Genomic DNA, 16776 nt, shown 5'->3' with positions numbered 1-16776 from the left:
GGTCTCAATTGTGTCTCCCCCAAATTCATATGTGGATGTTCTAACCCCCAGCACCTCAGAATGGGACTGCATTTGGAGATAAGACCTTTTAAAAGAGGTGATTAAGCCGGACACAGTGGCTCACGCCTGTAATCCCAGCATTTTGGGAGGCCGAGGCGGGTGGATCACGAGGTCAGGAGTTCAAGACCAGCCTGGCCAACATAGTGAAACCCCATCTCTACTAAACATACAAAAAATTAGCCAGGTGTGGTGGTGAGCACCTGTAATCCCAGCTACTCGGGAGGCTGAGGCAGGAGAACTGCTTGAACGCAGGAGAACTGCTTGAACCCAGGAGGCGGAGCTTGCAGTGAGCCGAGATCGCACCACTGCACTCCAGCCTGGGCGACAAGAGAGAAACTCTGTCTCATAAATAAATAAATAAATAAATAAATAAATAAATAAATAAAAGAGCTGATTAAGTTAAAATGCACAATAAATATTTGTTGGTTGAATGACTGTTGTCACAACTGCTTTGCTAAATTCTTCCTTTGGCACCTAGGGCATCTATGGACACGTGCTACTCAGACTCTTCAAGAGAACCTGCTATGAAGAGGGTAGTTGTGTGACCACCTCCAGCTGCCACACTTTCAGACCTGCTGTAGTGTTCATGCTGAGGCCATGATCTTTCTGGGCCGCTCCCAACCAGGGACTGAGCACAATGGAGTTACTAGGTGTGATGGTTAACACTGAGTGTCAGCTGGGTGCAGTGGCTCATGCCTGTAGTCCCGGCACTTTGGGAGGCCGAGGTGGGAGGATCACGAGGTCAGGAGATCAAGACCATCCTGCTAACACAGTGAAACCCCGTCTCTACTAAAAATACAAAAAATTAGCCAGGCTTGGTGGTGGGCGCCTGTAGTCCCAGCTACTCAGGAGGCTGAGGCAGGAGAATGGCGTGAACCCAGGAGGCAGAGGTTGCAGTGAGCCGAGATCACGCCATTGCATTCCAGCCTGAGTGACAGAGCGAGATTCCATCTCAAAAAAAAAAAAAAAAAAAAAAAAAAAAAAAAAATTGAATGTCAACTTGATTGGATTAAAGGATGCAAAGTATTGTTCCTGGGTGTGTCTTCGAGGGTGTTGCCAAAGGAGATTAATGTTTGAGTCAGTGGACTGGGAGAGGCAGACTCACCCTCAATCTGGGTAGGTACCATCTAATCAGCTGCCAGCACAGCTGGGTTAAAAGTAGACAGAGGGGCCGGGTGTGGTGGTTCATGCTGGTAATCCCAGCACTTTAGGAGGCCAACGTGGGCGGATCACCTGAGGTCAGGAGTTCAAGACCAGCCTGGCCAACATGGTGAAACCCCGTCTCTATTAAAAATACAAAACTTAGCCAGGCTGGTGGCCCATGCCTGTAATCCTAGCTACTCAGAAGGCTGAGAGAGGAGAATTGCTTGAACCTAGGGGGCAGAGGTTGCAGGGAGCTGAGATCACGGCACTGCACTCCAGCCTGGGAGACAGAGAGAGACTCCGACTCAAATAAATAAATAAATAATCACACATAAGAATGTGGAAGTACTAGACTGGCTGAGTCTTCTGGCCTCATCTTTCTCCCATGCTGGGTGCTTCCTGCCCTCGAACATCAGACTCCAAGTTTTTCATCAGACTTCAGCTTTTGGACTCTTAGACTTACACCAGTGATTTGCCAGGGGCTCTCAGGCCTTCAGCCAGACTAAAGGCTGCACTATCGTCCTCCTTACTTTTGAGGTTTTGGGACTCAGACTGGCTTCTCCTCAGCTTGCCGATGGCCTATTGTGGGACTTCCCGTTGTGGTCGTGTGAATAAATTCTCCTTAATGAACTCCCTTTCATATATACATCTATCCTATTAGTCCTATCCCTCTAGAGAACCCTGACTAATACACTAGGGATGCATTAATTTTGCCCAATACAGGACTCCTCTAGCGGGCATTACTTGCTCTGGGACTTCCCACTGGCCTAGCCAAGACTTTCTGAAAGATGCTGGGCCAGTTATCAATGTATTACCGCTCAGCTCCAAATACACTCTGCTCTGCACACTGGAGATGAACTGAACTCCTTGACAGTGAGATGCTGAGCTTTGCAAGTAGTCAGTGCTAGAAGAGACTTTCAGGAGGAGAGGAGGTTTGTGTGTGTGTGTGTGCACGCGCTGTTCTTGCTCCTGTTTTTTGGTTGCTTAGCAGTGTGGTGAGGACATTTAGTGGTGATCTGCCCCAGCCATGAGCCCAGTGTGCATAGCCTATAGCAACATTGCAGGCTTCAGGCCCGGGGACCATCTTCCAGCAATCCTCCTGATGCAGATGCCTCAAGCTTTAGGCCTCACATCTGCAAATGTGCCCCAATTCCACCCGCCCACCAGTCTCAGCTCCCTTAGCCCTCTGAGGGTTATTCCTGCTTACCCAGGGGACTATGGACCAGCTTTGGCCGTAGGCAAGCCACCCAACTTCTCGCCATCCAGTGGGCTGCAACCAACCACAACTTCTCCAGTGAGGTCTGAGCCTCACTTGGGGAGGGCACCCCCTTCCAAGTGTATCAAGTTTATCTTTCCTTGGGGACTCTCCTTGGGTACCTTTTAAAGGTCTCTGTGCCTTCTTTTTTTTTTTGAGACAGAGTTTCCCTCTTGTTGCCCAGACTGGAGTGCAATGTCGTGATCTTGGCTCACTGCAAACTTCACCTCCTGGGTTCAAGTGATTCTCCTGCCTCAGCCTCCCGAGTAGCTGGGATTAAAGGCATGCACCACCACGCCTGGCTAATTTTGTATTTTTAGTAAAGACGGGGTTTCTCCATGTTGGTCTGGCTGGTCTCAAACTCGCAATTTAGGTAATCCACCCGCTGCGGCCTCCCAAAGTGCTGGGATTACAGGCGTGAGCCACTGTGCTTGGCCTTTGCCTATTTATTTATTTATTTTTGAGACAAGGTCTTGCTCTGTTGCTCAGGCTAGAGTGCAGTGGCGCAATCTTGGCTTATTGCAGCCTCCGTCCCCCAGGTTCAAGCAATTCTCCTGCCTCAGCCTCCTGAGTAGCTGGGATTACAGGTGTGTGCCACTATGCCCGGCTAATTTTTGTATTTTTAGTAGAGACAGGGTTTCCATGTTGGCCAGGCTGGTCTTCAACTCCTGATCTCAGGTGATCTGCCCACCTCAGCCTCCCAAAGTGCTGAGATTCCAGGCATGAGCCACCACACCCGGCCTTCGCATCTTTATGGTTACTTTCCTGTGTAAGATTAATAATTTTTTTATATTAAAGAACCCGTTTAAATTGCTTTGTGGTTTCTGTCTCCTGATGGGACTCAGAATGATCCAGAGGCCCTGAAGTCTGAGGCTGTTCCTATGCAATTCTCCTTTCTTCCCTTCTTTTCTTCCACAGGTGTCAGATCTGCATCACAGTCTGAAGATTCTCCCAACCTACTCCTGCTTCCTCTCTCCTTTATCTCTCACAGGCATCACCCCCAATAAATCTCTTCACATGGTTAATTCCTTCTTGGCATTTGCTTCTCAAAGAACCCAAATGGACACAGCTTCCCATCACACTTAGAATAAAATCCCCCAGCGCTTTGAGAGGCTGAGGCAGGAGGATCACTTGAAGCCAGGAGTTCGAGACCAGCCTGGGCAACATAGTGGAGCCCTGTCTCTACCAATAAAAAAGGCCGGGCATGGTGGCTCATGCCTGTAATCCCAGCACTCTGGGAGGTCAAGGCGGGCAGATCATGAGGTCAGGAGTTCAAGACGAGCCTGAACAGCATGGTGAAACCCTGTCTCTACTAAAAATAGAAAAAACTAGGCTGGGCACTGTGGCTCATGCCTGTAATCCCAGCACTTTGGGAGGCCGAGGCGGGCAGATCACGAGGTCAGGAGATCAAGACCATCCTGGCTAACACGGTGAAACCCCGTCTCTACTAAAAATACAAAAAAGTAGCCGGGCGTGGTGGCAGGCGCCTGTAGTCCCAGCTACGTGGGAGGCTGAGGCAGGAGAATGGTGTGAACCCGGGAGGCGGAGCTTGCAGTGAGCCAAGATTGCGCCACTGTACTCCAACCTGGGCGACAGAGCGAGACTCCGTCTCAAAAAAAAAAAAAAAAAAATAGGCCAGGCGAGGTGGCTCACGCCTGTAATCCCAGCACTTTGGGAGGCCGAGGGAGGTGGATCACCTGAGGTTGGGAGTTCGAGACCAGCCTGACCAACACGGAGAAACCCCGTCTCTACTAAAAATACAAAATTAGCTGGGCGTGGTGGCACATGCTTGTAATCCCAGCTACTCTAGAGGCTGAGGCAGGCAGGAGAATCAGTTGAACCCGGGAGGCGGAGGTTGCGGTGAGCCGAGATTGCACTCCAGCCTGGGCAACAAGAGTGAAACTCCATCTCAAAAAAAAAAAAAAAAAAAATTAGCTGGGCATGGTGGTGCATACCTGTACCACTACTTGGGAGGTTGAGGTGGGAGGATCACCTGAGCTCGAGAATTCGAGGATGAACTGAGCCATGATCATGCCACTGCACTCCAGCCCGGGTGACAGAGTGAGACCCTACCGAAAAAAAAAGAAATACTACCTCTTCCTAGAGGCCTTTACCTACCACCCCACAATCCCCTTTATCCTGTCCCCTCATGCTGCCTTGTTTTGTTTCTTCATGGCACTTATTACCATGTAACCTACAAATTATTGCACTTATATATTCATTTTTCTATCTCCCCGCATAGAGGAATGTCTCCTCCATGAGGCCAGGGTCTTTGCCTGTTTGTTCACTGCTGCATCCCCAGGGCCTGGATTAGAACCTGGCACACAGTAGGTGCTCAATAAGTTTTTTTTTTTTTGGAGATGGAATCTCGCTCTGTTGCCCAGGCTGCAGTGCAATGGTATGATCTCGGCTCACTGCAACCTCTGCCTCCTGAGTTCAAGTGATTCTCCTGCTTCAGGCTCCTGAGCAGCTGGGGCTACAGGCGTGCACCACTACACCCAGCTAATTTTTGTTTTTTTTTTTTTTTTTTGAGACGGAGTCTCGCTCTGTCGCCCAGGCTGGAGTGCAGTGGCACGATCTCGGCTCACTGCAAGCTCCACCTCCCGGGATCACGCCATTCTCCTGCCTCAGCCTCCTGAGTAGCTGGGACTACAGGCGCCCGCCACAACGCCCAGCTAATTTTTTGTATTTTTAGTAGAGATGGGGCTTTCACCATGTTGGCCAGGCTGGTCTTGAACTCCTGACCTCAAGTGATCCGCCCTCCTTGGCCTCCCAAAGTGCTGGGGTTACAGGAGTGAGCCACCGCACCCGGCCAAGTATTTGTTAATTAGCTGAATAAAAGAGTGTCCTCACCTTTGATTAAGCCACTTGCTCCACCCTGAATGCCTTCCCTTCTTCTTGCCTTTCCTAATCCCACCTAAGCCTTGGCTGTAGCCCCCACTCCTCCAGGAAGCCCTCATTGACTAGATGAGTTCTGAGCCCTTCTTGCCCCTCACCTGTTAAAATGCCTAATTTTAGGTGCCAAGTAAAGTCTGAAGTGGTGGTGAGAGGCAGAAGAGAATAAATTTTTTTTTGGAGCTTTACTAGGGTTAAGGGCAGGGGAGGGGAGGGGCCGCCAGAGGCTCCCAGCCAGGGCGGAGCCGCAGGGAGACAGCTGGGGATGCAAGTCACTTCTTCCACTGCTTCTTCTCATAGTCCCAGCGGGAGGCCAGGCCCTGCACAGGATTCACCTTCATGTCCAGCATGCGCTGCAGCTGCTGGGCTTTCCACTCGTCCGTCAAGGTGATCGGCTTTGGAGGAAATACTGCAGGGAGTACATGGGGTGGATCAGGATCCTGCCAGTCTTCCTACACCAGCCTGGGTCTCCAGCCACCCTGTAGCCTCCCAGCCACTCACAAGGCTGACGGTACAAGATACTCCAGGGTTGAAGTATCTTGCACTGAGGAGCTCACTCCACCCTGTCTAGCCCCGCACCCCAGACTTTCTCCTAGAGCATCGTCCCAGGCACCTCTGGGTTCTGATCCCAGCTTTGCCTTAGACCCCAAGGACTGTGGGAGCTGGGCCAAGGTCCTTCACAGCTCAGTCGCCTCACCTACCTCTGTGGTCTGTGGTAATAAGATCACTGATTTGAAGACTGCCTGAATCCAAATCCTGGCTCTATCACTCCCTTGCCCTGTGACCTTCAACAAGTCACTTCATCTCTCTGAGCCTCAGTTTCCTTACCTGTCAAAAGAGGTCCTATCCACTAGGATTGTGGGGCCTGAGTATTTCCAAAGCTGTTGGCACAATGTTAGACAAATATTAAGCACCTGATACATGTTACTTACTATAATTATATAATTACTGAGTTTGTTCCCACTTGCTGGGCAGGGTCCAGGATGAAATAATTCCTTTTACTTTCTAAGAGGGTTGAAAGTAGGAAGTAGGTAAGAGTGTTCACTTTAAAAATATGGGGACAGGCCACCGGGCACGGTGGCTCATGCCTGTAATCCCAGCACTTTGGGAGGACGAGGCAGGTGGATCACTTGAGGTCAGGAGTTTGAGACCAGCCTGGCCAACATGGCGAAACCCTGTCTCTACTAAAAATACAAAAATTAGCCGGGCGTGGTGGCACACTCTTGTAGTCCCAGCTACTCGGGAGGCTGAGGCAGGGGAATCATTTGAACTGGGGAGGCAGAAGTTCAGTATATATATACACTGAAAAACACACAGTTCATACACAACAATCAGTTACAACACCATTCATGACTATGAGCCAAACATTGGCCTACAGCCCTCTCTCATTAAAATCCTCTTAAGTACCCTGAGATGGAACATTACTATTCCCATTTTAGAGATGACGAAACTGAGGCCCAGAGAGGTAAAGTTCCTGCATTCAAACCTAGACAGCCATGCTCTGTCCTTCACCCTACACCTCTTCAGAAATTTTCAGCTCTTCAGATGAGTGCCAGCATGGTTCCTTTAAGAAACTGTCTGGTGGCCGTGACCACAAGGGCATGGCCCAGGACTGCAGCCAGATGAGGTGTTGCCACTCACCGTAGACCCGCTGCCACCAAATCACCAGAGCTGCGAATCCAATGAAGAAGAAGACACAACCCATCACTGTCTTCCACTCATTGGAGCGACGGTTCATCTCCGCAAAGGTCTCATTGAACTGGAGCCGGTACACTGGAGGCAGTTGGGTGTGGGGAAGGGGCCTCAGGTGCGTCCACTCTAAGTGATCCCGGCTTCCCCCTCCCTGCAGCAGATGCTGTTCATTCAGCAAATTCTTACTGAGCACGTACTATATGCACAGCATGACCAGGAACAGGTGACAGCAGTGAATGAGCCAGATGAAAATCCCTGCCCTTGTGGAGTTTAGAGGGGGAGACAATGGCAAATGCTTCAGGCAAACAGTTGGCTGGCCAGGGAAGGTGTCTCAGAGGAGGTGACATTGGAGCTGAGATTTGAAAAATCAATGGGAGAAAGTTGGTGAAAACTGGAAGGAAGTGCAAAAACCCTGAAGCAGGAAGTGGGTAGGGAAAGTGTGAAGTGAGGACCACTGTAGCTGGAGTGAAATGAGCAAAAGAGAGAGAATTTAGCAAATGAGAGGCTGGCTCTCTCAAATGAGAGGCAGAGCCGGTTCACACAGGACCTTGTTAGAATCCATGGAGAAGAGTTTGGATTTCATTCTAACAGAATTAGGGAGGGGGCCAGGCTTGGTGGCTCACGCCTGTAATCCTAGAATTTTGGGAGATCAAAACGGGTGGATTGCTTGAGTCCAAGAGTTCAAGACCATCCTAGGCAATACAGCGAGACCCTGTCTCTACAAAAAATTTAAAAATTAGCCAGGTAAGTCCGGGCGCAGTGGCTCACGCCTGTAATCCCAGCACTTTGGGCGGCCGAGGTGGTGGATCACGAGGTCAGGAGATCGAGACCATCCTGGCTAACACAGTGAAACCCCGTCTCTACTAAAAATACAAAAATTAGCCAGGAGTGGTGGCGGGCACCTGTAGTCCCAGCTACTCGAGAGATTGAGGCAGGAGAATGGCGTGAACCCAGGAGGCGGAGGTTGCAGTGAGCCGAGATCATGCCACTGCACTCCAGCCTAGGCGACAGAGCGAGACTCTGTCTCAAAAAAAAAAAAAAAAAAAAATTACCCTATGTGTGTAATCCTTTCTCAGTACATTAAATAAATATGAAAATAAATATCTAAAGGAAAATCAAAGCTGGCAGCAGAATTCCTTGGGAAAAGGGAACTGTCTTAGGTTTTGGGAAGATACTTGGGTGGGCAGTTCAGGCTGAGACAATGAAATCAACCAGTGGAGGCCACTCAGTGTGGCTGTGGTAGAGCCATGCATAGACACAGGCCATGCACTCCAGTGCTGCCACGCCTGCCTGCCCTGGAAGAGGTCTGACAAGACTCAAGGCATTTGGCCTGGCATGATGGCTCATGCCTGTAATCCCAGTGCTTTGGGAGGCCGAGGCAGGAGAATTGCTTGAGCCCAGGAGTTCAAGACCAGCCTGAGCAACCATAGTGAGACTGCTCTGTCTCTACAGAAATATAAATAAATAAATAAATAGCCGGGCATGGTAGCTCACCCCTGTAATCCCAGCACTTTGGGAGGCTGAGGTGGGTGGATCATGAGATCAGGAGTTCGAGACCAGTCTGGCCAACATGGTGAAACCCTGTCTCTACAAAAAAAATACAAAAAAAAATAGCCAGGTGTGGTGGCGCCCGCCTGTAGTCCCAGCTACTCAGGAGGCCAAAGTGGGAGGATCGCTTGAGCCCAGGAGGCAGAGATTTCAGTGAGCCGAGATGGGGCCACTGCACTCCAGCCTGGGTGACAGAGACCCTGTCTCAAAGAAAAGGAAAAAAAAAAAAGTTGTTTGAGCTGTGAGGTTACACTGCAACTCCCCAAGCATCCCACCAAACCTTCATTGTAGCTAATGTGGTGTAGCAGCTAAGGGTGAAACCCCTGGTGCCTGTCTATGTGGTTTCAAATCTTGCCTCCACCACTCTCTAGCTGTGCGACCACTGCAAGTGACTGCACGCCACTGAGCTTCAGTCTCTCAAATGTGAGCTAACGAGAGCACCTAACGCCACAGCGGTGCCTGCTACATGTAAGCGTGCAGGACATATTAGGGATGGTGCTCATTATCATCTTGCTTGGGGAATGTCCATCATTTCTTTCTCTCTCTCTCTTTTTTTTTTTTTTTTCAGACAGGGTCTCACTTTGTTACCCAGGCTGGAGTGCAATGCCGTAGCACAATCACAGCTCACTCTAGCCTCAGCTCCCCTGGGCTCAAGTGATCCTCCTGCCTCAGCCTCCCGAATAGCTGGGACGACAGGCATGTGCCACCATGCTCAGATAAAGTGTGTCAATTTCTCTTTTTTTTTTAAATTTTATTATTATTATACTTTAAGTTTTATGGTACATGTGGTTTGTTACATATGTATACATGTGCCATGTTGGTGTGCTACACCCATTAACTCATCATTTAGAATTAGGTATATCTCCTAATGCTATTCCTCCCCTCTCCCCCCAAGAGTGTCAATTTCTGAAATGGATGAAGAAAAAACCAAGATTGTGTGTGTGTGTGTGTGTGTGTGTGTGTGTGTGTGTGTGTGTGTGTAGAAAGAGAGAGAGAGAGAAAGGGTAAAGGTGCTGAGAGAGGGCTGGAAATGCAAGCTCACAGGCAGGAACGGAGCCTGGCTGGCTCACAGCTGCATTCCCAGTGCATGGTATTGTAGTAGGTGCCAAATAAGATGTTGACTGAATGAATGAATGTGAGAAGCATGAACGTTTCCCCACTAGGAATCCCTTGAAATCTTGGAGGTCAGGCTGAGTGTTCCCATTCATGGAATGAAAATAAGGTGCTCCAAATTTCAAAGGGTCAGCTCAGGGATGCTCTGGTGGACATGACAAGGGACCACACATCCCTCCAGCCTCCCAGGGTCAGAGGGCTCCTCCCCAACCGCCTCAACTCCCTCTCTCTGTCCCATCTCCCCCACATCACTCAATTCCAGGGCCCTCCACAGTCTCCTGCTCTGACACCCTTCCCCATGCAGTTCCCACTCCCTGGCAGTGCCCTCCTCTTCACCCTTAAAGGCCAGCTGGAATGTGCCCTCCCCTGGGAGGTCCACCAAGATTTCATCTCACAGTCCTTGAACACACCTCACCCTAGCCACATGTTCTGTATTACAATTATTGGAGTCTGTATTGGTTTTCCCCACGGGACCGGGGGCACCATGGGGGCAGGAACTATCCAGGTGATTCACCTCATGTCCCCAGCATTGCCTAGCATCAGGCTATGCACAAACAGGTGAGTGAATAAAGAAACGAACAAAGGCATGAACTTCACCCCTCAGGTGTTTGGAGGTTTCTGGCTGTCTTGGGGGCCTCTCTCTGCCCTCTGATCCCTGACAGGCCATTCTTTCCAAAGTCAGCCCCCAACCCACTCTCTCCAGCCAGCCCCACCCTGACACTTACAGGCCACCTTTTCGGCGTGGGTCAGCTGGGTCCAGCTTCCCTTCTCCTTCTCCTTCAGGGCCTGCTGCTCAGCGTTGAGTTCTGTGCAGAAGGGCTCTTCTGGCATGGGGTAGTAGCGCTGGGCATAGCAGTTGGTGTAGGGGGACATCTTCCCCCCACCATGGGCTGCAGACACAATGGAGGGAGCTGAGTCCAGGCTGCCCTTGGGACACCCTATCTCTAACTATATTAATAAAGAAGGTGGCCGGGCTTGGTGGCTCACGCCTGTAATCCTAGCATTTTGGGAGGCTGAGGCGGGTGGATCACGAGGTCAGGAGTTCGAGACCAGCCTGGCCGAGATGGTAAAACCTCGCCTCTACTAAAAATACAAAAATTAGCCAGGCGCAGTGGTGGGCACCTATAATCCCAGCTACTCGGGAGGCTGAGTCAGGAGAATTGTTTGAACCCAGGAGGCGGAGGTTGCAGTGAGCCGACATTGCGTCACTGAACACTCTAGCCTGAGCGACAGAGCAAGACTCTATCTCAAAAAAAAAAAAAAAAAAAAGGAGGTTTATAATAGCTTGGGGTACTAGTAAGGGCTCAATAAATGTTATCTTTGTTATTCTCCATGGGTCAGCAAGGCCCTTCTGCTATCTGGCTGAAGTCTCTCCTACTTTAGGTCTCTTTCTTCTTACTAGCATTGAAACTAGGGTCTGGAAAGGAGGAATCAGGGTCCAAGGTTCTGTCAGCACCCTCCACCTCAGAACAAAAGGTCTAGGGGCCTGAGGCTTGGGGGCTGGCTCCTAAGGAAGCTTGGAATGGAGATGGCCACTGTCTGCTCACCCCACACACTCCATTTCCTGGAGAAACTTGACCTTGGACCAAGGAGTGGGATCATGGGAACATGGGAAGTGTGGTAGGAACAGGCCCAGGGTGGCATGGAAGGGCAAAGGGGGCAGCCTGCAGAGGGGACCCCTGCCCCTATCTCTGGAGTTAGGCAGGGAGAAAGGAGTCCAGGTCTCACTGGTGCCTTCTGAGCTGTGCATCCCTCGTCTTCCACCTCCACCTTTCCTCAGCACCAAGCTCCAGGCAGCTCTGGGGAGCATCTGGGGGCGTGAAGGTATAGATGAGTTCTGCCCCCACATCACCCTCTGCCCCCAAACCGCAGGGCCAGATGGAAAAATCCTTTTCCACTGGTATGGTAGTGGTAGGGGTGTCCCAGGGTTTCAAGGTCACCCTCATGCCCTTGACCCTTCTAATTTTGTCTGATATCCCCAGCGGGGGGCCAATGGGGGTCCTAGACCTTTGGAGCCCCTTCTTGGGACCTCAATTCACCATCTGAGAAGTGGGAGGAGGCCTAAGTCTTGGGCCAGGGTCTGAAGAGTTTGAGGCTGAGGGCTTGGGTTCTGGTGCCAGCCCCAGCTCAGTCTGGCCAGATTGGAGAACCCCGCTCACCTGTTTGCTCCCCAGAGGAAGCTGGGTGGGGTCCAGGTGGAGAGGGAGCAGGTCTTGAGTCTCTCTTCCCTGCAGGGGCCAGAGGCCCCTGCGCCGGCAGAACAGACAGACGGTCTGGCCCCCACCCCTTCCCCCCTAATTGGCTGCCTACGTGCACACAGGCCTGCTCTGCTGGATCTGGTTGGGGGTGGGGGACTGGGCTTAGCCAGTCTGGCTGAGCCCAGTCTCCCACCCCCAGGGAAGACTCAGGGTTTGGCATCCATGGGGGTGGGGAGGGGCTTTAGAGGATGGGGACTTAACTGGGTCAGAGGGAGGGAGACACACATCTGGGGAAAAGAAGGGGAGTCCCACATCTAGGGGGAGAGAGGGGCACCCAACAAATAGAGTGAGGGAGGGGGCACACTACAGGTGATAAGTGGGAGGGGGCGGCCCACACTTCTGGAAAAGAGGGGCTCCGGCCAGTGATTATGATTAGTGGGTGGGAGAGCTCCACATATCAAGAGAGGGAGGATGTAATCTATATTTGGGGAAAGAGGTGGCACACATATGCAGACTCCCCAGGAGTCTTCAACTCTAACCTACAAGAAGCCCCCCAACCCTCTAAGACAGGGACCACTGGGGCGTGACCCAGCGGCGAAGGCAGGAGACAGAGCCGCGCCCCTGACCCGCGCGGGCTTGGGTAGCGGGGTCCTCCCCCAACTCACTCACCTCGCGGGCTCGGCAGTGGGAGCGCGACCTGGGTCTGCCCAGCGACCAACTGAGAACCCGCTGCGGAGGGACCTGAGTGCGGGCGCCCGCCCCCGGCCCGCCCCACAGCCTTTCTCGGGCCGCCCCAGCGTGGGAACGTCCTGCTTCGGCAGGGCGTGGGAGCGCACAGCCTGCGTCCCTGGGGGCACCCCGGCCCACAGATTGGGGGGAGGCACTGCAGAGCGACTCCTGCATCAGTGTCCCTACCGGGGTCCTGCCTCTGGAGACCCTCTGCAGACAGTAGTCCCAAGTACACGGTCTCCCTGCCTCCTCCACACCTCCCCTCCTTGCTGTTTCTCCCACCTGGGATGTTCTCTTCAGGCCTTTGCAGACGCAAACCTTCCAGCCAGGCCCAATGCCTCCTACTCCAGAAGCATCTTTTAGGCCAGCAGTGGCTCACGCCTGTAATCCCAGCACTTTGGGAGGCCGAGGCGGGAGGATTACCTGAGGTCAGGAGTTTGAGACCAGCCTGCCCAGCATGGCAAAACACCTTCTCTATTAAAAATAGAAAAATTGGGCGGGCACGGTGGCTCATGCCTGTAATCTCAGCGCTTTGGGAGGCCAAGGCAGGCAAATCACGAGGTCAGGAGTTTGAGACAGCTTAGCCAACATGGTGAAACCCCATCTCTACTAAGAATACAAAAATTAGCTGGGCGTGGTGGCACGCACCGGTAATCCCAGCTACTCAGGAGGCTGAGGCAGGCGAATCGCTTGAACCCGGGAGGCAGAGGTTGCGGTGAGTCGAGATCCGGCTATTGCACTCTAGCCTGGGCAGCAGAGCTAGACTCCATCTCAAAAAAAAAAAAAAAAAAAGTTAGCAGGGCGTGGTGGCGCGCACCTATAGTCCCAGCTTCACAGAGGGCTGAGGCAGGAGAATCACTTGAACCTGGGAAGCGGCTGTTGCAGTGAGCCGAGATCGGGCCACTGCACTCCAGCCTGGGCAACAGAACAAGACTCTGTCTCAGAAAAAAAGAAAAAGAAAAAGAAAAAAAAAGTTCCCAGCACTTTGGGAGGCCAAGGCGGGCAGATCATGAGGTCAGGAGATTGAGACCATCCTGGCTAACACGGCGAAACCCCGTCTCTACTAAAAATGCAAACAAAATTAGCCAGGCACGGTGGCAGGCGCCTGTGGTCCCAGCTACTCAGGAGGCGAGGCAGGAGAATGGCTTGAACCCGCGAGGCAGAGGTTGCAGTGAGCCAAGATCATGCCACTGCACTCAAGCCTAGTGACAGAGCGAGACTCCATCTCAAAAAAAAAAAAAAAAAAAAAAAAAAAAATAGACAAGCCTCAGGCACATTTATTCAAGAATTACTTATAAAGCTGGGCGTGGTGGCTCATGCCTGTAATCCCAGCACTCTGGGAGGCGGAGGCGAGCAGATCACCTAACGTCAAGAGTTTGAGACCACCCTGGCCAACGTGGTGAAATCCCGTCTCTACTAAAAATACAAAAATTAGCCGAGTGTGGCAGGGGACACCTATAATTCCAGCTACTCGGGAGGCTGAGGCTGGATAATCGCTTGAACCTGGGAGGCAGACGTTGCAGTGAGCCAAGATCGCACCACTGCACTCCAGCCTGGGTGGTAGAGTGAGACTCCTCAAAAAAAAAAAAAAAAAAAAAAACTTATAAAGACCTGTTTCAGCTGGCATTTATTGCATACTTGTTTACCAGGATAAATGTTGGGGGCTATAGAGCCAAACAAAACCAGACATAGTTCCTGCCCCCACAGGGCTTACAATTCTGTTCTAGGCAGAGGAAAAGGCCTGTGCAAAGACCCAGAGGCAGGAAAACACAGCATGTTCAAAAAACAGAAGAGACAGGCCAGGTGCAGTGGCTCACGCCTGTAATCCCAGCACTTTGGGAGGCCAAGGCAGGTGGATCACAAGATCAGGAGATCGAGACCAGCCTGGCTAACACGGTGAAACCCCTCTCTACCAAAAATACAAAAAATTAGCCAGGCGTGGTGGCATGCACCTGTAGTCCCAGCTACTTGGGAGGCTGAGGCAGGAGAATCGCTTGAACCCGGGAGGTGGAGGTTGCAGTGAGCCAAGATTGCACCACTGCACTCCAGCCTGGGCGACAGAACGAGACTCCGTCTCAAAAAAAAAAAAAAAAAAAAAAACAACTGAACAGAAGAGACAGACAGGTGCGGTGGCTCATGCCTATAATCCCAGCACTTTGGGAGGCTGAGGCGAATGGATCACCTGAGGTCAGGAGTTTGAGACCAGCCTGGCCAACATGGTGAAACCCCGTCTCTACTAAAAATAAAAAAATTGGCCAGGTGTGGTGGTGCACGTCTGTAATCCCAGCTACTCGGGAGGCTGAGGCAGGAGAATCGCTTGAACCCGGGAGGCGGAGGTTGCAGTGAGCCGAGATCCCACCATTGCACTCCAGCCTGGGCAACAAGAGCGAAACTCCATCTCAAAGCAACAACAAAAACAATAACAAAAGAAGAGAGGTCATCTTGGCCAGAGTGTCATGGTTAAAGGGGAGGCTGGATGGAGGGAGAGGTGGGCTGGACCACCGAGAAGGACCTGTAGGCGGTAGTGAGGAGCTTGGATTTTATTTAAAGAAGGTGATTAAGCTGGCATGGTGGCACACCCCTGCAGTCCCAGGTGCTCAGGAGGCTGAGGCAGGAGGTGGAGGTTGCAGTAAACTGAGATTGCACCACTGCACTCCAACCTGGGCAACAGAATGAGACCCTGTCTCAATAAATAAATAAATAAATAAAATAAAATGAAGGTGGGAGGCAACCAAAGTTAAGAAGAGGAGTGATGTGTTCAAATGAAGCAGAGCACAAGTTCAGTAAATGTGTCCCAGGACTGTTAGTATACGGATGGTGGATGAATGGGAGAGGGCTGGGGGTCCCCTCGGTGGCCTGGAGACCAGAGCTTTCCAGGTCTCCTGGCTCTAGGTCCATGGGGTATGCCCAGCCCCCATGCCTTCCATCAGGGTTCCTATACCCTAGTGAGTCCACAGGGGCCTGCTAAAGACAGTTTCTAAAGGCTGGCCAGGCATGGTGGCTCATGCCTGTAATCTCAGCACTTTGGGGGGCCAAGGCGGGCAGATCACTGGAGGTCAGAAGTTCGAGATTAGCCTGGCCAACATGAAGAAAACCTGTCTCTACTAAAAATACAAAAATTAGCCAAGTGTCGTGGCACATACCTGTAGTACCAGCTACTAGGGAGGCTGAGGCGGAGGTTGCAGTGACCCGAGATCGCACCACTGCACTCCAGCCTGGGCGACACAGCGAGACTCTGTCTCAATAAATAAATAAATAAATAAATAAACAAACAAATAAATAAATAAAGGGAGGGGGCTTAGTCCTGGGGGCAGATGAGCCTAGAAGGTGAGGGGCTCAAGGGAAGGTGTTAGAGGGACCCTAGAGTGCACATCACCTCCATTCTAGACGCTGCCAGAGACAAAACTTTGAGAAGGCAGCTTGGGAGTCTTCCCGAGTTCCAGGAGTCCAGCTCCCAGAACTGAACATGTTGGGCCCAGCGCCTTCTGCTGGTCACTCTGGGAGCTGCTCCTCCCCTTCCCCAACCAAGGTAATTCCAAACGTGAGAGACCCCCAAAAGGATCACCTTGGCCAGGCGCCGTGGTTCATGCCTGTACTCCCAGAACTTTGGGAGACCAAGGCGGGTGGATCATCTGACGTCAGGAGCTCGAGACCAGCCTGGCCAACATGGCGAAACCCCGTCTCTAGTAAAAAGACAAAAATTAGCTGGGTGTGGTGGGGGGGGCACTTGTAATCTCAGCTACTTGGGAGGCTGAGGCAGGAGAATTGCTTGAACCCACGAGGCGGAGGTTGCAGTGAGCCGAAGTCGCACCACTGCACTGCAGCCTGGGCCACAGAGTGAGACTCCCTTTCCAAAAAAAAAAAAAAAAAAAAAGGACCACCCCTTACCTCGGTCGCTGAGCAGGATGTTCTACAGAATAGCCCTATGGACAGAGGACAGGGGAAGACACTCCTTCTTTAAGAACCTGGAGGAGAGCATGCCTTGTCTTTTTTTTTTTTTTTTTTTTAAGCTTTGTAGAGACAGGGTCTTGTTATGTTGCCCAGGTTAGTCTTGAACTCCTGAGCTCAAGGGATCCTCCTGCCTTGGTCTCCCAAAGAGCTGGGATTATAGGTGTGAGCCACTGCACCAGGCGGAAGGTCATG

The 16776-nt window shown here is 51.6% G+C and overlaps 1 protein-coding gene across 4 annotated transcripts; it reads right to left on the bottom strand.

Annotated features, from left to right (window-relative positions):
• Positions 1–5520: 5520 nt before the first annotated feature.
• On the bottom strand, positions 5521–12682 carry COX4I2 (cytochrome c oxidase subunit 4I2). Of its 4 annotated transcripts, none has more exons than XM_054674301.1 (6): positions 12574–12662; positions 11866–12042; positions 11435–11516; positions 10432–10596; positions 6995–7126; positions 5521–5762 (listed from the first exon to the last, which is right to left on the bottom strand). In XM_054674301.1, the coding sequence occupies exons 3-6, from the start codon at positions 11514–11516 to the stop codon at positions 5626–5628; spliced, it is 516 nt and encodes a 171-aa protein (XP_054530276.1). In that variant the 5' UTR covers positions 11866–12042; positions 12574–12662; the 3' UTR covers positions 5521–5625. The 4 variants fall into 4 exon arrangements, with proteins under 4 accessions (XP_054530276.1, XP_525298.4, XP_016793125.2 ...); XM_016937636.3 differs by lacking the exon at positions 11866–12042 and adding an exon at positions 6182–6234 and having other exon boundaries at positions 5666–5762; positions 12574–12680; XM_525298.7 differs by lacking the exon at positions 11866–12042 and having other exon boundaries at positions 12574–12680.
• Between the last annotated feature and the right edge of the window lie 4094 nt (positions 12683–16776).

Source organism: Pan troglodytes, chromosome 21 (assembly GCF_028858775.2).
Source record: "Pan troglodytes isolate AG18354 chromosome 21, NHGRI_mPanTro3-v2.0_pri, whole genome shotgun sequence".
NCBI lineage: Eukaryota > Metazoa > Chordata > Mammalia > Primates > Hominidae > Pan > Pan troglodytes.
This window is presented reverse-complemented; position numbering and strand designations above follow the sequence as displayed.